The sequence below is a fragment of the Cavia porcellus genome, unplaced genomic scaffold (genome assembly GCF_034190915.1).
Source record: "Cavia porcellus strain 051 isolate PalLab524CR breed Dunkin Hartley unplaced genomic scaffold, mCavPor4.1 scaffold_15, whole genome shotgun sequence".
Lineage (NCBI taxonomy): Eukaryota > Metazoa > Chordata > Mammalia > Rodentia > Caviidae > Cavia > Cavia porcellus.
The window spans coordinates 5,260,488-5,286,124 of NW_026947498.1; the positions used below are offsets into that span (position 1 = coordinate 5,260,488).

Sequence of the window (25,637 nt, forward strand, 5' to 3'; positions counted from 1 at the left end):
AGGGGCTGTGATGAAAAAGGAACCCTTCTCCACTCTTGGTGGAATGCAGCCTGGTGTGACTACTCTGGAAATCAGTGTGGAGATGCCTCCAAAAAGTAGGATTCTCCACTGTTGGTGAAAGTGTACACTGGTGCAACCAATTGTGGAAATCAATGTGGAGATTTCTCAAAAAACTAGGATTAGAGGTTTCATTTGACCCAGCTATTCCGTTTCTGGGTATCTTTCCATAAGGCTTAAAAACAGCATACCCATATGTGCACCCATGTCTGTAACAGCACAATTTGTAATAAGTAAATCTTGGAACAACCCAAGTGCCCATTAACTGAGGAATGCATTAAAAGATGTAGTATTTTTACATAATGGATACTACTACGCCATACAGAATCATAAACTTCAGACTTTTATACGTAAGTGGGTACAACTTGAAACCATACTCGTAAGTGAAACAAATCAGAGTCCTAGTGTGAACGTCCTACTGTCTTCCTTGTATGAGAAATTGAAAGAGTAACGTGTAAAATGGACAACAGACACTGAAATGGGAAGAAAATGTTCAAAAGTAAAAGGAACGAGGATGGGTGAAAGGGGCCAGGACTGTAGTGAAGAGAAAAAATTGCAAGTCAATTACAATTAGTGTCTCTCAGACCACTCAAAAGGAAGGTTTGTGCTAATATAGATTGGAGAAATTTTTATGCTCATGTTTTGTACACTGAGCCACTACTTGAAAGATAATGATGTCTCAGGTATTAACTTTGTTTTTCTATTTTTCTTGTCATGAAATTTTGTTTTACTTTTTCCATAAAACCACAAAGCAAACAATTGCCCCCGTTCTGAGAAGACCAAGGATTAACTCTTGGGTGCATGAAAATAAGGCTGGAGATTTAGCTCAGCAGAGTAAAGTGCCTGCCTGGCAAGCATGAGGTAGTAAGTTCAATCCCCAGTACTGCACAAAAAAAAAAAAAAAAAAAAAAAAGAAAACAAAAAGAAAAAAAAGAAAATGTACCCAAGTTTGCAGCCAGTGCAGAAGGTTTTGTGACACTGTCCGCTTTCCGCTTAAAGATGAGCTATCTTTTTTTGACTTCACAGTAAATTCTACCTGTACTTCTGAAGCCTATGTGTCTTGATTATAGGCAGCTAAATGTGATAGAAATTAATACAGAGAGGGACTGAGCTCTTGGGGAAATTAGTCCAAAAATAAAGATACCAAAACTCTGGCTGCAGGGGAACCCTCAGGCCTGAGGGTAAAGATGGTGTGGTTGGACCCACGTGTCTCTTTCAGGGATAAGTAGTAGCTTGAGACTATGCTGTGGTCAGCACCACGTGGTCCAGCGAGTCCAGACGGGCATCAGTCACCCGGGTGGGTGAGCAGAGCTACACTCCCATCCCTTCCCCAAAATGCCCTTTTCTTTCCCCGCATCCCTGCTGGGCGACTGGTTCCCGCTGGTCAGTATTAGCTGAGCGGAACCCGGGATCCCCAGGCTGAAGGCAGTTCCGCCTCCGAGCGTGCACACTGCGCCGGTTGCTGGATAAAGTAGCCCTGACCCAAAGGCCTGGAGGGCCACTGTGCGGAATTGGGAGTTACACTCCTCTGGATTTCCAAGAAAACTCTCCTAACTTCTTCCTTTGGTTCGCAACTTGGTTCCCCCATGTGTGGGACCCCTAACTCGCCCATGTGACTCCTAACAAAGCAGGGGTTGTATTCTTACATCATCGTTAACTGTGTTCTTTCATCAGGGGCACAAAGAATCAAGGACCAAGGAAGCGAGGGAAGCGCCTCCCTGTACCACCAGTGCTTTACAAAATACCAACAAGCAGAACGTAGCTCAGTACGGAAATGAGAACACTTACATGCCGACTCAGGCATAGGCACACCTTCGCCCAGGTAGGTTGAAACTCTGTTAGCAGCAATGGCTGCGGTGGAGACAGCACGCTGCGCAGGCGCACTGCGCAGGCTCACTGTGCAGCCAGGGACTACCTAGCGGGGATTGGTCACAGGCACGGAGGAGGTGGAGCTAGCGGGCGAGCCCCCTCCCCAAGACCGCGGAGCAGTGGGTGCTGAAACATTGCGCACTCTTCACAAAGACAGACTGCTAAAAAGCCTAAGGAGTTAAAACCGTGATTTTGCATGGTAGCTTCATGACTGCCTCACGCAGTAGACTATCAGCAAGCTGGACGCCTCTGGTTTGTAAGGAGAAGGGGTCTTGGAAGATATATGTTACGAATCTCAGCTTGGGGAAGTGAGCCTGGTTTACCCAAATGAATCCTAAATCCAACAAGTTTGCTTGCCGAAGATAGGCCAAGGGTTGTTGGATAGATGCTGAGGAGGAGAACGCGTGAACCCACTGTGGTAGACACCAGAGTAATGGGGCTACAGTGAGCAGATGGCATCCCCAGAAGCCCTAGGCAGCAAGGACCACCTTCTGGTGCATCCGAGGGGTGGCCAGTCCTTCAGACATCTTTTTTTTTTTAAATTTTATTTAAAAGGAAAAAGAGAAAAAACAAAACACAGCGGTGTAAGGTTACAAGTAGTACAGAACCACAAAAAAAAAAAAAAGTAAGAAATCACCAGTTAATAGATTATACATTATCATCTTATGGTTGCTCAAGTCACAGTATGAAAGTATACAAAGTGGACATTCAAACAGTGAGACTGTAAATATTCGTGTTCAATGATCCAACCAAAAACATTAATATGGTCATCTATTTAACACCCCTAAAAACACTTGCAGTTGTATCCTTTAGAGCACTTTTTTTCCCTCTCTTTTTTGCAACACAATTTACACATTTTGGGGTTTATTACTCCTTAGTTCTTATTACTTTTTTTTTTTGGAAGAGAATAAAGTCAAATATGGCAAAACAAAGCTGTCAGTCAAAACCAAGGATAGACATAGCACATGATGTAAAAACAGAGTACAAGGTTATCAACAATGGTTACCATAATGCCTCTTGCTTCCTTAAAAAGAATTGTCTATCTCATTAGGTATTCAAAAGTTGAACAAAACAGTAGAGAACAAGACCAATAAAACCTCAACCTTGTAAGCATTACAGGACTTCCAAAGAAGATATTAGTCAAACCAGAATGGGCATCATAGTGAATCTTATTGCCTTCAAAGTAGTTGCCTATACCCTCAAACTTGATACCATCTTACAGAACGGAACAGAGTCTAATCAATCAAAACAAGATAGTGGGAGTATTACAGGACTTCAAATCAAGTTAGTAGGAGATCAAAAAAGTTACTATAATATATCCTGCTAATTTTTTTCTTTTTCCCCTTCATTAAAAAAATCATAAAAAACAACTAAATGATTTCTTTAACGAATAAGGGAGAGATTGAGATAAAAGAGGACATAACAACATAACAAACAGGTCAAAGCATGACAGTTTGAGCAACCTAGTGCTTCACCACCAAATAACCCGACTTAATAGTAGTTACTTTAGGGTCTTTTTCCTTGAAATATTTGAATATAACTTCATATACTATAGCTTCAAATATATCAAGTCAGTGTAAAACCATTCAATTGGCTGAAAGCATTGTATGGTATTTAGAACCAGCTAACCGGAAACGAACAATGGTTTCTATATTATCTCTTTGCCTATAACAATTTTTGTTTATACTACCACATATAATAAAATCCAGCAAGATACATCATGATAAAACCAATGGAGACAGAAGAGCCATATTTTGGTGGGGCTTCAAAACAAGAATAGCAAATCAGCACCAGCTATTATGATGACTTATTTTCTTCAAAATAGCTGTTCATTTCATCACAGGCAATGATATCAAGCAGCCCAGAATAAAGCCATTCCAATTAATAAGTGAAAACTTTATAAGGCTTCAAGGCCACATAATGGGGAATCATAATTACCACATACTTTTATATATTTTTGAAGCATTATTTACATTAGGGAAACTATTCAGTATTCACACATGCAAGATTGATTTATTTCACTTATGAGTGTGGTCCCAAGCTGCACCCATTTATTGACAAATATCTCAATGGGATCCTTCTTTATAGCTGAGTAATACTCCATTGTATGGAAATACCACAACTTTTTTATCCAATCCTCAGTTGATGGACACTTGGGTCGTTTCCAAGAGCTGGCAATTACAAATTGTGCTGCTATAAACATAGGTGCACATATATCACTGTGATATGATGCTCTCAGTTCTTCTGGGAATATGCCTAGAAGTGGAATAGCTGGAACAAATAGACTCCCAATCCCATCTATTTGAGAAATCTCCAGACTGACCTCCACAAAGGTTGTACGGGTCTACACTCCCACCAACAGTGTAGGAGAGTTCCTTTTTCCCCACAGCCTGTCCAGCATTTGTTGTCGTTGGTCTTCTTGATCCTGGCCATTCTTCCAGGAGTGAGATGGAATCTCAGTGTGGTTTTAATTTGCATTTCTCTAATGACCAATGATGATGAATATTTTTTCATGTATTTATTTGCCATTTGTATTTCTTCATCTGAGACGTGCATATTCATCTCAGATGCCCATTTTTGGATCGGATCTTTGAATTTTGGGGGCCTGAGTTTTTTTTTTTTTTTAATTCTTTATATGTTTTAGACAAAAGTCCCTTGCCTTCCACAATTTCTAATAACTAAATCTTGAAACAACTCAAATGCCCATCAACTGAGGAATGCATTAAAAGATATGGTACTTTTACACAATGGAGTACTACTCTGCCATACAGAATCATAAACTTCAGACTTTTATAGGTAAGTCGGTACAACTTGAAACCACATTCCTAAGTGAAACAAATCAGACTCATGTGTGAACGTCCTACTGTCTTCCTTGTATGAGACATTGAAAAAGTAAGGTGTAAAATGGACAACAGATACTGTGAAATGGGAGGGAAAAGTCCAGAAGGAAAAAGGAACGAGGATGGGTGAATGGGGCCAGGACTGTAGTGAAAAGGGGAAAGAATGCAAGTCAGTTATATAATTAGTGTCTCTCAGATCACTCAGAAGGAAGGTTGTGCTAATATCGATTGGAGAAGTTTTTATGCCCATATTTTGTACCCTGAGCAACGACTTGAAAGATGACGATGTCTCATGTATTAACTGTTGTTCTATTTTTTCTTATGAAACTGTTTTACTTTTTCCATAAAAACAAAAAGCTGACAACTGCCCCAGTTCTGAGAACACCAAGGGTTAACTCTTGGGTGCAATGAAAATGTACCCAAGTTTGCAGCCAGTGCAGAAGGTTTTGTGACACTGTCCGCTTTCCGCTTAAAGATGAACATCTTTTTTTTACTTCACAGTAAATTCTACCTGTACTTCTGCAGCCTATGTGTCTTGATTATAGGCTGTGACAGAAATGTGATAGAAATTAATACACAGAGAGGGACTGAGCTCTTGGGGAAATTAGTCCAAAAATAAGGATACCAAAACTCTGGCTGCAGGGGAACCCTCAGGCCTGAGGGTAAAGATGGTGTGGTCGGACCTACGTGTCTCTTTCAGGGATAAGTAGTAGCTTGAGACTATGCTGTGGTCAGCACCACGTGGTCCAGCGAGTCCAGACGGGCATCAGTCACCCGGGTGGGTGAGCAGAGCTACACTCCCATCCCTTCCCCAAAATGCCCTTTTCTTTCCCCGCATCCCTGCTGGGCGACTGGTTCCCGCTGGTCAGTATTAGCTGAGCGGAACCCGGGATCCCCAGGCTGAAGGCAGTTCCGCCTCCGAGCGTGCACACTGCGCCGTTGCTGGATAAAGTAGCCCTGACCCAAAGGCCTGGAGGGCCACTGTGCGGAATTGGGAGTTACACTCCTCTGGATTTCCAAGAAAACTCTCCTAACTTCTTCCTTTGGTTCGCAACTTGGTTCCTCCATGTGTGGGACCCCTAACTCGCCCATGTGACTCCTAACAGAGCAGGAGTTGTATTCTTACATCATCCTTAACTGTGTTCTTTCATCAGGGGCACAAAGAATCAAGGACCAAGGAAGCGAGGGAAGCGCCTCCCTGTACCACCAGTGCTTTACAAAATACCAACAAGCAGAACGTAGCTCAGTATGGAAATGAGAACACTTACATGCCGACTCAGGCATAGGCACACCTTCACCCAGGTAGGTTGAAACTCTGTTAGCAGCAATGGCTGCGGTGGAGACAGCACGCTGCGCAGGCGCACTGCGCAGGCTCACTGTGCAGCCAGGGACTACCTAGCGGGGATTGGGCACCTGCGCCTGGGCGCAGGCACGGAGGAGGTGGAGCTAGCGGGTGAGCCCCCTCCCCCAGTCTGCAGAGCTGTGGGTGTTGAAAGATTGCGCAATCTTCACAAAGACATATTGCTAAAAATGCTACGGAGGTAAAACCGTGAGTTTGCACGGCAGCCTTACTATCTGCATTATTGTTGCCGCATGCGGCACTCGGCCGGTGAGCTAGACTCCGCTGATTTATAGGAAAAATGGTCTTAGAAGATGTGAGTATGTTACGAATCTCAGCTTGGGAAAATGAGCCTGGTTTACCTAAATGAATCCTAAATGCAACAAGTTTGCCAAAGAGAAGCCAAGGGTTGTTTGATAGAGATCCTCAGGAGGAGAATGCTGTGAATCCTCTGTGGTAGACATCAGAGTGAAGGGGTTACAGCGAGCAGATGGCACCCGCAGAAGCGTGACACAGCAAAGACCACCTCTGGCGCTTTCGCGGGGTTCCCTGCCCTTCGGACATCTTGATGCCCAGAGATCTCATCTCAGCCTCGTAACCTGCGGGACTCTGCGAGAATAAATTTCTGGGCGGTAAGTTGCCCCCTTTGAGGTAATGTTTATAGTAGTCACAGGACGGATGTAGTGGTGGGGAAGAATTGGAGGCGCTGAAGCACAGGGTCCAGGCAGCGGCTCCCCTAACAGAAAGACTGGGCCCTGTTATGTGGTCACCATTGTTTATGGTTTAAGTATTGTATATACTTGATGCCTCCCAGTGGTCTGCCAGGTAGGTGTTTTTGGTTTTGTTTTTTACCAGATGAACAGTCTCTTAGACGGCTCAGTAGTCTGCTAAATAGCGCACACAGGTATGATGGAAGATGTCACTGCCCATGTTTTTCCTGACATTGCTTCTTGGTAGTTGGCCATTGTAGGCTATATTTATGCACGGTGGGACTAAACATGCCAAACTTGTTCAGATTTTCAAACAAAATTCCATACTATTGTTCATTTGATTTAGTAGCCATTGAAACTATTGATTACATCCAAAGCAGGAAGCAATGACGATGCATCTGTGAATAAACATGTCAAGCCTATTGATTTTTTGTTTTAAATAAAGGGAGTTATTAGTTCTTTGTTAGGAACAATGGGACAAGTGATGTTTGCTTAGTTCTTTCCTGGCATTTTGAATCTCCTTTCCTGCTATAGATTCACCAAAGGAAAATAGGTGGTGCATTTCCTTCCCAGGCTTGGGGGCAATGCAGACTGTAGGGTCAAGGTTTCCTTTGCAGGAGAAGCTGATGTGCGTGTATGTGGGCATGTGCAGGGAAATGTGTCAACAGGGCACGGTAGTGAGGAGCTTATTGTGCAGATAAGAGGAAAATCTATAGTCCAGACACCATCTTTACTTAGGTTTTAGGCTTGAAGAAGCACGATCTGTCAACACCTGGCTCATGGCATAGTCTTGTTAGTCTCTCATCCAAGTCCTAGCCAGGTTCAGTCCTGCTTAGCTTTCGAGATCAGACAATATTGGGTGCGTTCAGGGTGGTATGGCTGCTGATGAAGCCTAATCCTGTTATTTTTCAGTGAGTTATTGAAAAAACAGATTCTTGGACCTTCCAGAGTTACTAGAGCTGGGAAAATCCGCATTTGAACATATATGTATATATATATATATCCTCTATTTCTGTCAATATAGTATACATGAATTAAAAAATTTTTAAGTTCCGTTTTCTTTATTTTTCCTAATCTGTCGACTGAACGGCACTTTGTTAGGGTTAGTTGGCTGTCATAGGATGACCCAAGTAACAGGTGAAAAGAAGTGCAGAAGAATGCTGTCCAGGCTGATGGCTGGTAGGATTCGGGCTCTTTACCCTGCTGCACTCCACCTCCAAAGGGACTGAGGTGGTCCATGCATTGTGTTATCTTGAGAAGTTTAGAAGTTGAAGGAAGCAATTCGGAAATACACTTGTTGAATAGGTACCACTGATTACACAGTAAAGTTCTACAAATACATTTGTTGAAGAATTGTAATTGTATTTTCTGTGAGACTTTTTTTTTTAAGGCCATAATTTCTTTTTTTGGTGGTAAAGTGGTTATCTGGGATGACCAGTTGTTCACAGGAAACATAAGGCCACAAGGCAGCCAGAAACTTGGCTTTTTTTTTTTTTTTTTTTTTTGGTCTTTTTCCTGTTTATCGGTACCAGGGATCGAACTCACGACTGCCTGCTTTACAAGGCAGGTGCTTATGCCGCTGAGCTAAATCCCCAGCCTCTAACTTGGCATTTATTGATTGAGAAAGGGGTTATCGGATCACTTTAGAGGGTAGTGGTGATCTTAAGCTAATGAGGATCTTGTCCTGGAGAGTCTTTAGTCTTAATGTTTTATTCTTAATCTTAGTGGTCTTGGTCTTAGTAGAGGGGAGCAGGGAGTGGTGATGAGGGGGAAGGCTATCCTTCTAAGGGACTTCTTTGGTCCCTAACTGAGTTTTCCATTGCATCTCTAGCCTCTGGGCTAATTTTTTAATTCATGTGTATCAAGGTCCAGAGGCAGGAAATACCTGGTTCTTGGTGATGGGACCATACAAGTAGTCATCAGGACATCCACTGTCCTTACCCATGTGACTTATTCAGATTTGGGTCTATCTCAAAGGGCTTTTCTATGAAAAGCAAGCTTCTGAAGTTGTACTTAGTTATCTTGACTAGACAAGGAAGGGAAAGCAGATTCCCCCTGCTCCCAAAAGTAGGTGCCACAATTAACCCAAATGAGTGAAACCAATGCCTGAGTGTTCCAGGTGCCGCAGCTTGACCTGTGTATTGGCTGCAGCCTCATCAGTGATGAGTATAATGCCCCCCCCCCCCGACCCAGACAGCTTCCAAGAGCCACCTGTGTGAACACATGGGCCTTCTGTGGAACATGCTAGACCTGAAGCATAACAGGCCCATTGCAGAATATAGTTTCTTTCAAATCTTTTACATTTGGACTTGCAGCCAGGTGTTGTGGCACACACCTGTAATCCCAGCACTCTGAAAGGTTAAGGCATAAGTATGAAGCCCAGCCTGGGCAATTTAGTAATATAGCAAGACCCTGCCTCAAAAAATTAAGGATGTAGCTCAGTGTGCAGGTCCTGGGCTTAATCCTCAGTGTCACCAAAACTAAACAAAAAGAAGACACGCAGCATAAACATGCATCATGGCCCTTAAGTGATGTACAAATCTTTACATAACAAAAATATCTCAGCCGGAAGTTCGCCTGAAAGCAGAGCTTCTGACGAAGGTTGGTGCGTAGGCAGTGAGTGAAGGGAGCAGGAGTGGGTGGCAAAGCACCAGACAAACAAGCTGGCGCAGACAGGTATGACTCAGCTCTCCATTGCCATGGCAACCGCCTCAGCACTCCATTGCCATGGCAACCGCCTCAGCTCAGACTTTGAAGACATCCTAAAGAGCTAACTGAACAGAGCTCAGAACTGTCCCCTCCTCCTCTTTCCTCTCCTTGAGGATGAAAGGGGCCATGTTGGAGTCTAGCTGGCCCTGCAGGTGTTTACCCTCCCTACTAGGATGCAATGTGAGTGGTACCTGCATAGATCTGGTCAGAATATGCATAGACCTGTTTGGGCATCGCCAGCTGCAGTGAGGTGGCAAGATGGACTAAGTGGTCACACAGTTGTCTGATCAAAATATGTACCCTTATCCAGTGCAGTAGAATCTGTAGTTCACGTATACCATCTAGTTCATACACACTCTCTGATTGAAGCCCATTGACCAGTAGTTCTGAAAGTCTAGGTCCAGTGGTCCATTTCAAGGGGTCTTTGAGGTCACAACAGTTTTCAAATAATGCTGAACATGAATTGTTATTTTCGTCTTTAATGTGTCATAGAGTTTTCCAAAGACTTTGGGGTATGCAGAAGTGTAACAGAGTAAATGCAGAAGCAGGTGTTAAAACTCAAGTCTTCCACTAAGCCAGACCTTAAAGAACTTTGCAAAAATGTAAAACAATATTACTTGTCTCACAGTTGCTTTTGTTTTGGAAAATACTGCTGATTTTCATAAAAATATACTTATGTTTAATAATTTTTAGCATCAGGATTCTGATTTCTTACTATTTTATCCCTTACATTCCCATGTGTCCCTGAGGTAGAGGCTCAAAAGGTGACTTGGTGAATCATACTGATTATAAAGAGAGATATTTGAAAGATCATTGAAAAACAAAATTTTGGGCCCCACACTCCCATATTCCTGAATGCTGTGATTTTCCAGTGGTTTCAGTCCAAAACTGGAGGAGAGGAGCAGGGAAATGGTAAAACCTTGAATGCACCTTCCAAAGGGTAAAACTTAATGGGACATGTGTGGTTATATGAGTCCAAAGAGTTTGAATCACTTTTTTTAAAAAATTTATGTTAAACTCCATTATCTTTTTGTATTCAGCTTATTATAGCAATTGAGGTTAGAAGTTATGGGGCAGAACCTGTTGCTTATTCTGTGGTGAGAGTGTGATGACCAGAAAAATTAATTTTATAACAAAAAATAATTGACTTTTTAAATTTTATTTATTTATTTATTTATTGTCTTTTTCCTTTTTATCGGTACCAGGAGTCAAACTCACAACTGCCTGCTTGCAAGGCAGGCGCTTATGCCGCTGAGCTAAATCCCCAGCCCCAAGTAACTGACTTTTTTATAAAAAAAAATTACAGGCCAGTGCTTTAGTTCAGCAGCATAAGTGCCTGCCCGGCAAGCACGAGTTTGAGTTTGGTCCCTGGTACACACACACACATACACATACAGAAAAATGACAAGTGGAAGCAGTGACACATGCCTTTAATCCTAGTATTCAGGAGGCTGAGGCAGGAGGATTGCAAGTTCAAGGCCAGTGTATAGTAAGATCCTGTCTCAAAAAACAAAAATAGCAAAATGGGGAATTTCTAACTTCTGAAATTAATCTGTACAGAAGAGCTCTTTGAGTCTCCTTTTGAGTAAAATGCTGCCCTGAGTTTGTAACGTGCACACACACACACACACATGCACACATTGGAGAACCACAGCACTGAACTGATCATGAGCCTCAAAGGACTGTAGCCCTGATGTATGAGCTAGAAAGACACTGTGACTAGGACCCAGAATGGAGAGTCAAGGTTGAAATGTGCCATTATATGAGAATTTAATTTCCATTCAGATCCATTTCAAAGCCTTCCTAGGCCTATCTCTGGTCCTAAGGGAAGTCGAGGAGATACTTTCATATAATGGGAAAAGGACAGCTTTAACAGTTTCTGGCTTCTTCCTCAAAGTGGCCAGTCTCTCACTGATCTGCTTGACCACAGGCTTACTTAGGTCCAAGCAGGTGAGCCAATCATTCCCAACACTGGGTGCGTGTTAGGAGTATCTGGTAAAACTACCCTTCCTTGGATCCTCCGAGACTAATAGATTAAAATTTGTAGAATTAGCGACTGGCTTTTCCCTTTTTATTGAGGTGTAATTTACATGAAGAATACAAATCTTTTTTGTTTGTTTGTTTTTGAGACAAGGTCTTGCTATGTTAAGACCAGGCTGACTTTGAACTTGCTGTGTAGGCCAGAATGGCCTGGAGTTCACCGTCCTCCTACATCAGCCTCCCAGGGGCTGAGAATGCTAGAGTGTGGGCCCCCACCTTGTAAGAGCACAAATCTTAACGATACATAGAACTCTGATTTCCTTAAAACATGTATTTTACGAGGTAACCCAGACCGAGATGTAGGACAGTTCTAGCTCCCCTATGGGCTCCTGCCTGCCTCTTCCCCCCAGGTGAGCTCTGTTCTGATATTTATCACCATACCTTTTTTTCCTGCTCTAACCCTTAAGTAAATAGACTTACTACAGCAAGTAGCTCTCATGACTTTTTGCTTAACATTGTGACATTCATCTAGGTAATTATATCAAGTAGTAGTTTATTTTTGTGTACGTGGCTTTGTAGTATTTGTTGTAACACACTATTTATTTATACTTCTCTATGCTTGAGAGAGTTGAGTGACTCAAACTGCCTGGAGTATGGTGCCATGGTGCGATGATAAAATACAGGAACCAGACAGATGTGGCAGCAGGAACAGCAGATTTCTGTCATCCATGCATGCTTGCTGCAGAAAGACACCCTCGTTGAGATGAAGTCCTCGTTTTCCTGTTTAAGATGATTATCTTTCTTCTGCAGAAGCTATAGGGAAATTTGCATGAGGTAAAATGTGAGTGAGGCAGGAAAACATGGGAACAAAACTTTGTAAAAGGAGAAGGTAGGAAAGGTTCAAGGGAGGGTATGGGAATGGGGAAAAATAAAGTTATATCACATACAGGTAAAATTCTCTATGATGAATGTGATTGTTGTATATATCTAAAAATACCAATAAAATAATTTTTTTTTAAAAATTTAAAAATTTTAGAAACTCCAATAAAATAAGAAAGTAAAATAAAATGTGACTGAGTCCTTTGTGTAAGTACTGTATGCATGTGTACTATACATATCTTGAAAAGACCAGACTAGTACAGAGATTTAGAGTACCAAATGTTAGGGGCCCTGATTCCTGAATAAATTTACTTTGGTCTCACTAACTCACTGTGAGTGTATTTAAATGTTAAATACTTTTTTTCTATCTACGTTTTTTTTACTTTACACAAGATGCGTCCAGATATTAATAAGGTAGTAACTAATCCATTGGTCAAATCTTCCAGCAGCCTTGACCACACTTCTGTAAACGATGTCCAGTCCAGTCAGAGGCGCAGCAGTCCACCCAGATTCTGAGCTAAGACACCCGGGGCATGCAGCCTTGCATCCCTCAGTCAGCTGCAGGCTGGTGGGTAGCATCTTGCAGACCACACAGTGCTCCAGCCTCCCCCTGTTGCTGCTGGCTCCAGGCTGTGACCACTTCTTGCCAGGACGAGTGCAACAGACTCCTCAAGGTCCCCTTCCTTCCTTCCCCAACCCTGCCATCCTTTAGCCACCAGAGTGACTTTTGTTTGTTTTTTTGGTACTAGGGGTCAAACTCATGACCACACACTTGCAAGGTAGGCACTTAGGTCGCTGAGCTAAATTCCTGGCCCTGAGAGTGATTTTGAAACACATCAGATCACGTCACTGCTTTCCTCAAGGCCCTGGCTAGCCTTGGGCACATGCAGCACATTTACATGTGAACTTTGCACACCGTCAGTACCCAGTCTGGTGTCACCAAGGTCACTTCACACCAGTCCCCGATCACTGCTGACTTCTCCATCATGAAGCACACCGAACTCCTCACTTTACTGTTGTTGTCCTCCCTGCTTCAAACTCAGCACCTCACTGTGCCCCGCCAGTCTTTACATGACTGATTTTTATTTAGTGTTTGGCTCTCAACCCAGTTACCTCCTTCTGGGAGGCCTTTGACCACCCAGTTTATTTACTTTCTGAGAGTGGGAAGGATTTATTGAGAGAAAGCAAGCTTCTGTCTCAGACGGACAGAGAGATCCCATTGACCCTGCCTCTCAAAGGCGTTTATTGGGCGAAGCCAAGTTACATAGCAAGCATATGTGGGCAGGCAGAGACTCCTGGGAGCGGGGAATGAGGTTTGGTCCTGGACCTACAATGATTGATGCCCACATAGAATAACTATGTAGGGGAGAATATGGTGAGCAGTTCTTTTTCTTGAAGCCTGGCCTTCAGTAAAAGCACCTGCAGCCACAGTTGTCTTCTGTATGGACCTCTCAAGAGCTCAGCTCTGTCTGACGGCCTGTAATATTTCTACCTCATTTAGCTATCTACAGTAGCCTCCTCTAAGAAGTTTCATTGACTGCCATGAGGGGCCCAAGGGTGAAGACCGACCTGGCTACGTCCCGCTGGAGAGGGTTGGAGTTGTGATGGGCGGTGAGAGATACCCCACAGAGGGCCTCTCTGAAACCCTCAGTTGGTGCCCAGTATTCCTGAGCAGACATACAGGTCTCTGTCCAGTTATCTCGATGGAAGTCCTCAAGTGACATAGGGCAATGAAACTTCCAACCTGCTAGACATGTAAAACACTGAGTTTGTGTTCTCTAAAATTGAGGGGTGAATTCTAGGAACCACAGAGGTTAACAGTAGGAGAAATTTATTGAAAGAAAGCTTTGGTCTCAGAAGGACAGGAGGGGCTCTGGAAAGTGGATTCAGATCACCTACTTTCTGAAGTCACCTCTTCTGAGGGTTGCAGCCATTGTTGACTCACTATGGTCTTGTTTTAGAAGCCCTATATTGTTTCCATTGTTTTGTTGGGTTGGGTTTTATTCTCTTTCGTTTGATTATGTCAGTTCTGATGGCAGGAGCAGCTATTTCAAAGATAAGACATGGTAGAAATTTTGGATTTACTATAAGCTTGTTTTGGAGTCCTTTGTTGCATTCACTATTTTGTTTTTATTGTTTCTATTCTCTTCTGTTTGATTTTTACTATGTCCAAAGTTATCTGCAGCCGTTTTGAGGACATCAGGAGGCATTATTGTTGATTTTGTAATGTTTTTAGGCCTGTGTCTCTTATACTGGTTTGTTTTGATTGGTTTTATTCAGTTTTATCCTCTTTAAAATAAATTTTAAAAATCAAAAAGAAATAAAGTCACCCCTTTACTTTCTGGAATATACCCTACTTTAATCCTCCGTGTAGCACTCAGCATATGTACGTGTTTGTGTGTTCACTTAGTCTCCCTCTGAAGTACAAGAGAAAAATCCTACCACTGCTCCATCTCAGTGGCTAGAAAAACACCTGGTCCACAGTACACAGTCACAAATATTTGTGTCTCAAACATGAATCAGATGGCACAAATATTAAATCTACCCTTTTTACCAAAATTATTCTGTCAAAAAATGCAGGTTTGGAATTCCAGGTTCCTCAGGCCAAAGAAGAGAAAAACAATAGCTCTTTGCAGACAACACCATAAATCCCTCTCTGAAGAGGCTGTGGTTTTTTTTGTTGTTGTTTTGCACTGCTGGGGATTCAATCCAGAGCTTTGTGATGCTGGGCCAGTGGCCTCCACACCAGCCCTTTTTATTTAGAGAGAGGTTCTTGCTAACTTGCACCAGCTGCCCTTGAACTTTCTGTTGTGGTTACTTTTCTGGTGCTGAGATAACATACCTGACACCTAAGTTAAAGGAGTAAAGCTTCATTTGGCTCACGGTTTGCAGAGGTTTCAGTCAATAGTTAGCTGGCGCCAAGGCAGGGCAGCATGGCAGAGGAGAAGCAGTTCATGGCCCTTTGAGTAAGGCAAAAGCAAACCAGCCACAAGGCTCTTTCTACCTTCTAGGTCTCAGCCAGGACCCTTAGGGTGGTATAAGGGTTGATACATTGTGTCAGCTTGAGAAGTTTAGAAGTTTACGGGACTCAGCAGGGAGCTAGGATCCTTACTTTCTTAACATCCTCAGCTTGTGCCAGAGGAGGGTGTGGAGGTGATGAGTGATACCCGCACCCTGGGTGGATGATAGTGTGTGCATAGGGAGGAGAAGAGGCTTGTTCTCCCCTTTCTGTTTTGGCTGCTTTTGCTGCCTTGAAGTGTTGCCCTGTGCCATGCCACCCTGCCTTGGAGCCAGCTGATTATGGACTGAAACGTCTACAAACTATGAGCTAAATAAACCTTTCCTCCTTTAACTTTGGGTGTCAGGTATTTTGTGTCAGCAATGAGAGAAAAGTAACCAAGACAGAATTTGGTACTGAGAGGAGGGCTGTTGCTGTGACTGTACCTGACCATGTGGTGCAAGAGCCTTTGGAAATGGCTTGTGGGTAGAGTTTGGAAAGGTTCAGAGATGTTGCCTGAAAGAATAGGGCTGGAATGCTGTACAGGAGATTCTGGTCAGATATCCAGAAGACCAGAAAGTTGATAGAAATCCTGCCAGTAAAGACCAGGCTTGAGAGGTTTCTGCTCGCAAGAACAACTGTATTGGGTGCTGGACTCCAGGTGATGTGTGTTATGTTTTGGCAAAAAGTTTGTCTGTATTTTGCTTATGTCCAGAGACTTTGCCTGAGACTAAGATTAAGGGCAGTGGACTAATTACTCTGGAAGAAGAAATTTCAGGGCAGCCAAAGGAATGAAGCAATGGTTCATGCTCATGGAATTCACTAATCTTACCATGTTGCTCACCGTCTAGCAGTGGCTGGATTGACAGAAAGGTGGACTGGTCTTTTGAAGGCACAGCTAAGGTGCCAGCCAGGTGGCAACAGTTTGCAGGGCTGGGGTAAGGTACTTCAAAAGGCTGTATATGCTTTGAATCAGCCTCTACTATACGGTACTGTCTCTCTCATAGCCAGGATTCATGGTTGGGAATCAAGGGGTGGAAGTAGGAATGGTACCATTTCCCATTACCCGCTAGCCATCCACTAGCAAAATTTTACTTCCTGTCCCCACAACCTTATGTTCTGCTGGCTTAGAAGCTTTGGTTCCAGAAAGCGGGAGGCTTGTGCCATGCCACAACAATGAAACCATTGAACTGGAAGCTAAGACTTCCCCGTGGTCATTTTGGTCTCCTCATGCCACTGAGAAAACAAGCTAAACAGGGAGTCAGGGGTGATTGACCCTGACTATCAAGGGGAAATGGATTATTACACAGTGGAGGAAAGGAAGGATGTATGTGGAATGCAGGAGATACCTTAGGGCACCTCTTCGTATTCCCATGCCCTGTTATTAAAGTCACAACAACCTAATATAGGCAGAATGACAAATGGCCCAGAGCTTTCGGGAAGGCAGGCGTGGGTCACTTCACAGGGGAAAGAACCAAGTCCTGCGCTCGCTTGCTGAAGGCCAAGAGAATTCAGAATGGGTAGTGGTAGCAGGTAGTTCTTTTTTTTTTTTTTTTTTTTACTTTTTTTTTCTTTTCCTTTTTATCGGTACCGGGCATCAAACTCATGACTGCCTGCTTGCAAGGCAGGCGCTTATGCCACTGAGCTAAATCCCCAGCCCCATAGCAGGTAGTTCTAATACCAGCCACAACCCCGTTGTACTACTGTCTCCTCTAATATGGTTCTAAGGTGATATAATGTTGATAGACTTAACGCAGCTCTTAAGGATTGTTAAATCTGTGTTACAAGTTATAAGTTGTAAAATGATAAGAATATGCCTGTCTTTGTATCTGGAAAGTGGTTTAAAGAAATGTGTCTGGTTGCCAGGTTGACAAATGATGGATTGTAATGGTTGATACACTATGTCAACTTGAGGAGTTTAGAAGTTTAAGGGACTCAGCAGGGAGCCAGGATCCTTTGTAAACTCCTCAGCTTTTAAGAGGAGGGTATGGAGGTGGTGTGAGTGCTACACACATGGGTGAATCATACATAAATATACTGGAGGAGGAGAAGCTCGTTCTCCCTCAGCTTTTTTTTTTTTTTTGGAGGCAGTCTCACTATTCGTGCAGGCTGGCTTTGAACTCATGTAGGTAGCCCAGGGTGGCCGTATCTCTCCTTTTGCTCCTGCTTTTACTGCCTTGAAGTGTTGACCCAGTGCCATGCCATACTGCCTTAGAGCTGCTTATGGACTAAAAGCTCCACAAACTTTGAGCTAAATAAACCTTTTCTTAATTTTGGATGTCAGATATTTTGTCTCAGCAAGGAGAGAAAAGTACCCAAGACAGGCAGGTAGCACTCACACCCTTAATCCTAACATTGGACCATGAATCAGTCCTAGTGTCATGCACACTCTAGAGCCAGCACCGCTGAAAAGTCCTACCTATGTCCATATGAGGCTTTAGGGGCACATGTAGGCACAGGTCCTAACACTATCCTCCTGCCTCAGCCCCATGAGCAGCTTTGAATACAGGTCTGTGCCACTCAGCTTGGCTTGGGGCTTCTTGATTTTACCAGTGTGATTTCTTCAGTCTGCTCTAGGGTAATGCAGTGTTTTATTTATTCTGTTCTTTAGTAACTCACAATTGAAAACATTTAAAATATTTCATTGAACTGTATTTAATAGAAGATCAACTTCTATTTTTTTATACCTTAATACTAGGTATTAATAAAGTGATAGTATAATTATGGTCAAAATTATTCTGTCAAAAAGTTAGGAATAAATGCTTGGTGTTGGTATGTTTACATACAACTCATTTTTTGGTGGAAAGTTCTTTGTTTGCAAGAAAAAACATCTGATTTACTTCACTAATAGGAATGTCCCTTAATGCTGGGATGGACTCTTCTTGATATTTCTTCTGCTGTTGATTTTCAGCATAGTTATCTGTAAGAAAAGAGCAGAAGCTGTGTTTACCCGAGCAGCTTCTTCTGTCAGTCTATGGCTAATGAAGATTCATCACATAATTTACCAGGCTAATGTCTGGGTAATGACAAATTCCGTATTTAATGTAGTTAAATGATTATTTAAAATCTCTTTAGAAGAAATATCCCAATTCAAATAAAAAAGCAATCAGCAAAGTACTCATCTCTAACTTGGAAAAAAATTAGTATTTCCTCCAGCTGTACAATGATTACTAACGTCTTACTTCATGTTTTTCATAGGGATAATGTTATAGACAGGCCTTGAAGATGCGTTTGTATCAACCCTGAAAAACAGATCTTTTGGTGTAAATATTTTGGAAAACTTAACAATTTCCTCACTTTGCATAAATTTCCTATTTGCTGTAATTCAAGTTGAGCATGCTGGGAATATAGTAGGTGTCAGGTAATAAATTAAAACTACTATAATTGATTTTTAAAACATTGTATACAATCACATCTAAAGGTTTGGAAAAGTAAAGTCATATAAGGGAAATGAAAAAAATATTTCGCTTCATGCAATCTAAGAAAGCTCAGGAATCTGTCTACTTTTAGACTTAAAACCAAAAAACCATAAACATGCTGTGGCTCTTGTACCCCACTTCCTGGGGACCCGGCATCCACAGCCATCCCAAGGGGTGCACATCCCCCTTAGTCTCCGTGAACAAGGTCTGCTCGAGCCTGTTTGCCATCCCGTGTTCACAGTGATTGTCTGCGATAAAGAAGTTTGTTTCAAGCAAAGTTGCTAAGGCACACACTTTGTATACTTGCAGTTTCTGTGGGGAGATACACCTGCTAACTAGTCCTAAATTTAGTGTCGATTTCTTGCATGAATAGAACTAGTATACATTCGTGCTAACTTATTTCCTCCATGTATGTCTTTTTGTGCCACTCTGTATGCAGTATTAATTTCCAGTAGGTCCTTTTCATTGCTAAAGACCTGGTATTATAGGGACACAGGAACACCCTGATTATAGCAGCACAATTCCTGACAGCTGCATCTTGGCAGTGGCTTGTATGTCCATCAGCAGATACATGGATAAAGTGTGATCTTTATTTATGTACAGCAGAGTACTAGTCTGCCACAAAGATGGGTAAACTTGAGTCACATGTAGGGAAACGGATGGCTTCTGAAGCCACAATGTTGAGTCGAATGAGACACACGGGATTAACCATCACACGGTTTCTCTTGTGTGAGAAACCCAAAATGTAAAGGACAAAAGATCGATAATAGGAAACAGGAAGACACATCCTTTGTCCCAACACGTGTCTTGCAGCCTATTTTGGATTGCTTTTCTGATAAAACTGCTAATATCCCATTTGTTCACCCCCACACTTTTACATAAATTTACCTGTGATTGTATGAATGGAGTCGAGTGGAGAGGTGCTCATCATATTAATTCCAAATAAGAGCACATAACCCATTGCTATGGTAATAAGGAGGTACACAGGCAATGCCACTGCCCAGTATCTGCGAAAGGGATAACAGATGATAATGTAGATAACAGACATCTTTAGGGGGTGTTGAGACAGGGTTTTGCTATGCAGTCCGGGCTGGCCTTGAGCTCATTACACAGCCCAGACTGGTTCTGAACTTGTGCGATGCTTCTGCCTCAGCCTCCCAAGTGCTGGGATTACAGCTGTGCACCAAGGCGCCCGGCTCTATAATAGACATCTTAAAAAGTGGTAATTCTCAACAGTCACAAAATATAGTATTAAAACTTGTTGTTAAAGTTAGTCAAATAGTCTACAAGTGTTCTAATGAAAAGCTACAGCAGTCTTCCATCCATCCTGCCCTGCTGTCTCATTCCCAGTAGCTGAGCTGCTGCTTCTGCTTCTCATCCTGTCCAATATGCTCATATTGCTATTTTTTTAATTTTTTTTTCAATTTCAGACATTTTCTCTAGACTTCCTGAGATGGCGAAAAGGATCACCTTCTGTCCTTTGCTATAATTAGGTCACAAACTGAGGTTATATTAGTGTTTTAAAAAAATACTGTGCAGTTGAGAAACTTAGGTGTTTTTGTTTTGTTTTGTGGTACCATGGATCGAACTCACAACCTCGCACTTGTTATGCAGGCACTTATGCAACTGAGCTAAATCCCCAGCCCTGTTTGTTTGTTTTGAGATAGGGTCTTGCTTTGTAGTTCAGAGTGGCCTGTCCTCGAACTCATGGCGATCCTCCTGCCTTAGCCTCCCAAGTGCTGAGATTATAGGTGTGAGCCACCATGCCCAGTGTTAGTGTATATTTTTGTGTGTGCAATTACTAATTATATTTCTGGAACTAGTAATTACATCTTTTTGTGTATTTGTTTGGTTTCCTATATGTCTATTAAGACTTCAGACTCCAGTTCTCTGACATGTGTCACAATACAGCTAAGTATATAAGTGCTCTATCTAGGCATGTTTTATTGGGTGCTTTTCCCTTTAATAATTTCCTATTTTAGCTGTCATAATTTTCAAATACAAGAATTTCTTAAATAATACCTTTGGCATACTGTTTGTTTCATACTTATAATCTTTTTCTATCTTTTGGAAGATTCAAGCAATTTAAAAAGTTTTCTTCTGACCTGGCATTTTCTCCATTTTCTCTAAGCTCTCCTTTTATTTTTGTATTTCACATTAGAGGTTTTCTTTCAGTGTCTGGCAATTTATGCTGATGGGTCCATGCTAAGTAGAAGCAACCTGTGCATGTGGACAGGCAGAGACACCTGGCACGACTTCAGCTAGGACACCTGACTACTTTACTGGGGTCGTCCTAGTGTTAGAAGTTACAGATCCTTTTCATTTACGCTGGTCAGTTCCCTCCCAACTTTTTCTGACAGGAGGGGGTAGCATAAGCCAGCGAGGCTCCTGGGGGGAAGGCCATCTTATTCATCAGTCCAACGAATAAGTCCAAACTCAGACCAGTGGACTCAGCTGGAGAGGTCCCCAACCTTTCCACAGGTGGAAAATGTTTTCTGCAGGGAAGGGCAGGGTTGGTCTTTCAGGTGCAAGGGCTAACGAAGAGAGGTCTGCGGGCCTTATGTTCTTCAAGTGTTTTCTGCCCAACATCTAAGCCATTGTGGGGTTCAGGGTACAAGTATACTTGATGGCAGATGGCGTGGTTATGCTAGCAGTGAGGAAAATGCAGAAATCTTCTTAAATCTCCTTATCTCCATCCAATTCTCAGCACTTTGTTGATGCCTCTCATATGCTGTCCTTTATTTCTGTGGACTTACACCTTAACCTCCCACCACCTTCCCATGGTCAGTTTAGCAAGGTTTAGTGAAGAAAGGGAGATAGAAATGCGTGTTTACCCACCATCTTTCATGACAGGTGTATTAATAATAAGCTTTAAAAAGCTTTGAATTTCTGTATGGCTATTCATAGACTTTAAGGAAAGCTACGTAAGAGTTATCTTAAGAAGGAATATGATCCTTTAAAACAGCATTAATTTTACTCATTTAAGAAATTTAAACTTACTTTTGAGGCCAATAGGTTAAGCCTAAGGAGTGTAGCCAAGATTCAGGAATAAAAGCCCACACAAGATAAAGTACTGTAGAAAGAAAACAAAAGTGAAGTCAGTAACATGTATGTTCAGTCCAATCTGGCTTGTATGTGACAAAAAACCAAAAAGACTTCCGGTGTCCCTGATTCCCTCAGAAATGATTTTTCCTGTTCAGTTTGCTAGCTCCTCATCTGTATCATTCTGATAGGACTTATCGTAATTACTGTACTGTCAGTCATTTTTAACATCTAAACTCCCACACTATACTGTAAGCAAGTCAAGGGCACAAGTCATACCTTAAGTAACTGTGGTTCTTACAGCACTCAGCAGTTTGCTGGATGTATCCTAGAGGTACTGCATCCTACAACTCCCCCAGGCGGAAGTCATTACGGATGCTTAGTTGCTTAGAGAGGAATTTACCCCAGTTCTGGTCACCAAGGGTGAAGAAGACTCTGTCTTCTCTCCCCATGTGCACTCTTCTATTCTCCAATCCCAAATCTTGGTCACAGTCTTTCTGGTTGTCCCCTGCTAATAACAGTAGCTAAGCACTGGTGTTCACTGAGGAACAAGCTCCATTCTACACACATTATATCTCATTTGGTTCTCAAACCAATCCTGAGGTAGTTCGCAGTTTTTACAGGTGAATAAACAGAATCTTGGGTTGTATTTTCTGGCCAAGGAAGGTGATAGGAACAAATTTCAGATTACTTGCATCAATAATGATAAATTTTGAACCCTGAAGAGCAGATGGCTTCTGCCATCTCTGAATTTAAAATCTAGTGGTGAGCAGGGTATGTTGGCACAGGCTTGTAGTCCCAGCACTCAGGAGGTGAGGGGGCAGGAGGATCAGTCTGAGTTCAAGGCCAGCCTGGACTACATAGGGAGACCCTGTCTCAAAAAAGAAATAAAAGTTTTTGTGGTGAACCAGGGACAGGTAAAGTGGTCTTTTCACTATACTGTGATATGTACTAGTGAATGACAATAAATGACACAAGAACACACTTGAACTTTTTTCTTTCCTTCCCCTTGCATAATCTCTGCCCATAGTATGTATTATCATCTGACACTGTATACATTTTACTTATTTAACGTGTCCATTGGCTCATTCCTCTTAGTAGAGCGGAAATTCTCTGAAGCAGAAAATTTCTAGCTTACCCCTCCACGGCCTGTCACAGTGCCTGGCATGTGGCAAGCACTCAAGACCTTGAATTTCAGCTGTGGTATCACAGAGATCAAGCTTTATGGTCATTGTTTCATTTATATTGTTTCTACTCCTTCAAATATTCTTTGAGTAGGAATTTACAAAACTGGTAATAACAGCAGCCAACATGTATTACTTATCCTTTACGTTTACATAAATTGCTCTAGTTAATACAGCAGAAGAGGAAACAAAGTGAAATTGGTGTATCTGGGTTCAAATTCTAGCTCTGTCATTTATTAGCTCTGTGACCCTGGGCAAGTTGCTTAAACCTCAGGATTGTTATCTTTAAACTGACAGTAACAGTACCTATCTTACAGGGTTGTGGTTTATGTATGTATAATCAGTAAACATTGTTATCAGTACCCTTTTACAGATGAAAAAACTGAGGGCTCAAAGAAGCAAATGGTCCCAAGTCAAACATTCACTAATGGTGGAGGACTCAGAATTTGAACTCAGTTACAGTTTCCCCAGACTCCACTAGGCAAAGCTCCTCAGACTGATTTGTTTTGTTTTGTTGTCTTTTTGAGACAAGGTCTCACTATGCAGTTCAGGCTGGCCTTCAACTCATTTTGTAGGCCAGGCTGGCCTTGAACTCTCAGCAGTCCCCCTGTCTCAGCCTCCTGGAGTGCGGGGATTACAGGCATGAGCCTCCACACCTGGATAGGCTGACAGATCGCTCTATAGTTTCCAAACCCTTTTGGCGCACGGTGGGAACACACACACACACACACACACACACACACACACACACACACACGAGGTCTGCTGTGTGATTCTGAGCATGAGAATCCCTCAGTGCACCTCAGTTTCCTCATGTGTAAATGAGGCACCATGGAGATGGAGATTCTGGATGTGAAAGGTACACATCTTTCAACCGGACTTCTCTAGCCCAGTTCTCTTCCCTCCTCAGCTCCTGCTCCTTGGAGCAAACAGATGACTTCAAATCTTCTCTGTCTTCTTTCAAGGATTTCCCTGTCTTCTCTCCTAATTATTCTGTAATGTAAGGTCCACGGCCAGTTTGTGGGATAAAGCTGACTTCACAGTTTGATCAACATAACTAGATTTACCCTCATCCAGAAGACTACGACCCCTTAAAGGCAACACTAGGTTTTATGCACTTTGCCATGGGGCCGGGTGCTAAATCAGAGTAAACGTCTTAGGCTAGTGCTGGCATGCACAGCCTTCCAGCAAACATGGTTTCTTTTCAGGGTTTCTTAAAAAGAGATGTGAGCAGGGCAAACCAACAGCTCACGTTTGCACATTCTAAGAACAAATGCATTATTTTCTGGTCCTTGGACACAGAAAACGGCCCTCCCGGGAGAGTACTTACTGAAGCCAAACTGAGAGCTTAAGAAAAGTACAAAGCCATAAATCGCTCTTTCTGGCAATGGCGATGGTGAGTTTTCCACCATTTTCCCCGTGGCCTCGGACAGTCTGTGGAAAGGGAACATAGTTGTCAGTGACGGACTCTCTTCACCACGGAGCCATGGTAACTAAGTCGCTTTGCGGCGGGCCAGCTTGCCGGTGCAAAGCCGACCCCTGCGCACTCCCCCCGCAGGAGCCCGAGCGCCCCTCTCCTCCCTCTGTGCTGCCGAGGGCTCGGGCTGCGGGAAGCGAGGCCCAGGACTGAGTCCTTGCTCTGGGGTGGACTGGGGGGGGGCATGTGTGTGTCCCTCACTTGCCGTGGGGTCGTCTGCCCAGGTCCACCGGGATCCCTTGGGCCTCTGGGCCACCTCCGCGGGGAGTTATCTGCGCAAGCGTCAGGCTGTAGCCGCAGCTGTTGGGAGGCGCTGCAGCCGAACAGAGGAGCCATCCGAGGCGAGACGGTCGCTCCCGCCCAGGAGCCGGAGCCCCGCGACCCTCACAGGGAGGTGGGGCCACAGTCAGCTTGGGGGGCCGCGGCTGTGGCGGCAGGCAGCAGCGCGAGTGCGCATGCGCCGCCCGCCCACGTGACGCGCCTGCTACTAGTTGCCTCCCGCCTCGCGGCTTGGTGCTCAGTCGGGGCCCCGGCGGCGGCGGCGGCGGCTGCGGCTGTCCGCGCCCGAGGCTCGCGGGCTGCTGGCCTTGGTGAGTGAACGGACACCCCCTGCGCGGCAGGACTCCCAGACGCGTCGTCGAGTCCCACCGCATCCGAGACGCCCGGGGAGCGGGTCTTCCACACCCCCTCCGTGGGTGTGTGGTGAGTGCGCGCGTCGCGCGTGCCGCTCGCGGAGGTGCCCGCGGTGTCCGCGGGCCAGCGTGGAGGGGGTGTGGCGGCTTTTGCCTGCCCTGGCGGGTATCTTCCCTTTGCCGAGTGATCCCTTCGCAAGCATGGGTCCCCGGGTGTCGCATAATGCGACTGTGGGAGGACTGCGGGAGCGGCCCTTTCATGTGCGTGCACCCCAGCTGTCCCGGCCACCCCGTCTTGCGCCGTGCATGGGTGACACCCGTGTAGGCGACAGGTCCGCTTCTGGGCGCAAGGGGACGCGGCTGTGTGTCCCTCGCTTATTCCCTTTGTGTCTCCTATCCCCTTCCCTGAGGTGCTGTGGGTGCCACCAACCCCCGTGGGTGTCCCCCTTCGTGTCACTGCCCTCCTCCATGAGGTGCGCATTTCCCGCTGCGCGTGGCTGCG

The 25,637-nt window shown here is 43.7% G+C and overlaps 2 protein-coding genes and 1 long non-coding RNA gene across 12 annotated transcripts in view; 1 reads left to right on the plus strand and 2 right to left on the minus strand.

The window, feature by feature from the left end:
• LOC101789064 (uncharacterized) overlaps positions 1-3,350 on the minus strand; it is a 62,669-nt gene extending 59,319 nt beyond the window's left edge. The window contains exon 1 of one of the 2 annotated variants that reach the window (XR_010039281.1): positions 1,846-3,350. This is a non-coding gene — a long non-coding RNA (uncharacterized LOC101789064). The remainder of the gene's footprint in view (positions 1-1,845) is intronic. The other variant, XR_010039279.1, reaches the window with a different exon arrangement.
• A 2,880-nt stretch (positions 3,351-6,230) lies between these two features.
• The window catches only part of Ttc3 (tetratricopeptide repeat domain 3), a 130,455-nt gene continuing 111,048 nt past the window's right edge, over positions 6,231-25,637 (plus strand). For 4 of the 6 annotated variants that reach the window (XM_063224496.1, XM_063224497.1, XM_063224498.1 and 1 more), the window contains exon 1: positions 24,967-25,093. The gene's annotated coding sequence lies outside the window, so the exon portion shown is untranslated. Of the gene's footprint in view, positions 6,738-24,966; positions 25,094-25,637 lie in introns of those variants that run through there. The other 2 variants (XM_063224500.1, XM_063224501.1) reach the window with 2 other exon arrangements.
• Positions 12,041-24,970, minus strand: Pigp (phosphatidylinositol glycan anchor biosynthesis class P). 4 transcript variants are annotated; one of them, XM_063224502.1, is made up of 6 exons: positions 24,709-24,970; positions 24,357-24,460; positions 21,801-21,873; positions 19,689-19,807; positions 18,222-18,301; positions 12,041-12,317 (listed from the first exon to the last, which is right to left on the minus strand). In XM_063224502.1, exons 1-6 carry the CDS (start codon positions 24,837-24,839, stop codon positions 12,108-12,110), a joined length of 717 nt encoding a protein of 238 aa, XP_063080572.1. In that variant the 5' UTR covers positions 24,840-24,970; the 3' UTR covers positions 12,041-12,107. The 4 variants fall into 4 exon arrangements, with proteins under 4 accessions (XP_063080572.1, XP_003463984.3, XP_063080573.1 ...); XM_003463936.5 differs by having other exon boundaries at positions 24,705-24,945; XM_063224503.1 differs by lacking the exon at positions 21,801-21,873 and having other exon boundaries at positions 24,705-24,970.

Coding starts and splice junctions, on each gene's coding strand:
- Pigp (XM_063224502.1), bottom strand. CDS start 24,839: ATGGCTCCTCTGTTCGGCTGCAGCGCCTCCCAACAGCTGCGGCTACAG. Junction 21,874..24,356: donor AAGCTCTCAGTTTGGCTTCA/GTAAGTACTCTC, acceptor TTCTTTCTACAG/TACTTTATCTTGTGTGGGCT. Junction 12,318..18,221: donor GGGACATTCCTATTAGTGAA/GTAAATCAGATG, acceptor ATTTCCCTATAG/CTTCTGCAGAAGAAAGATAA.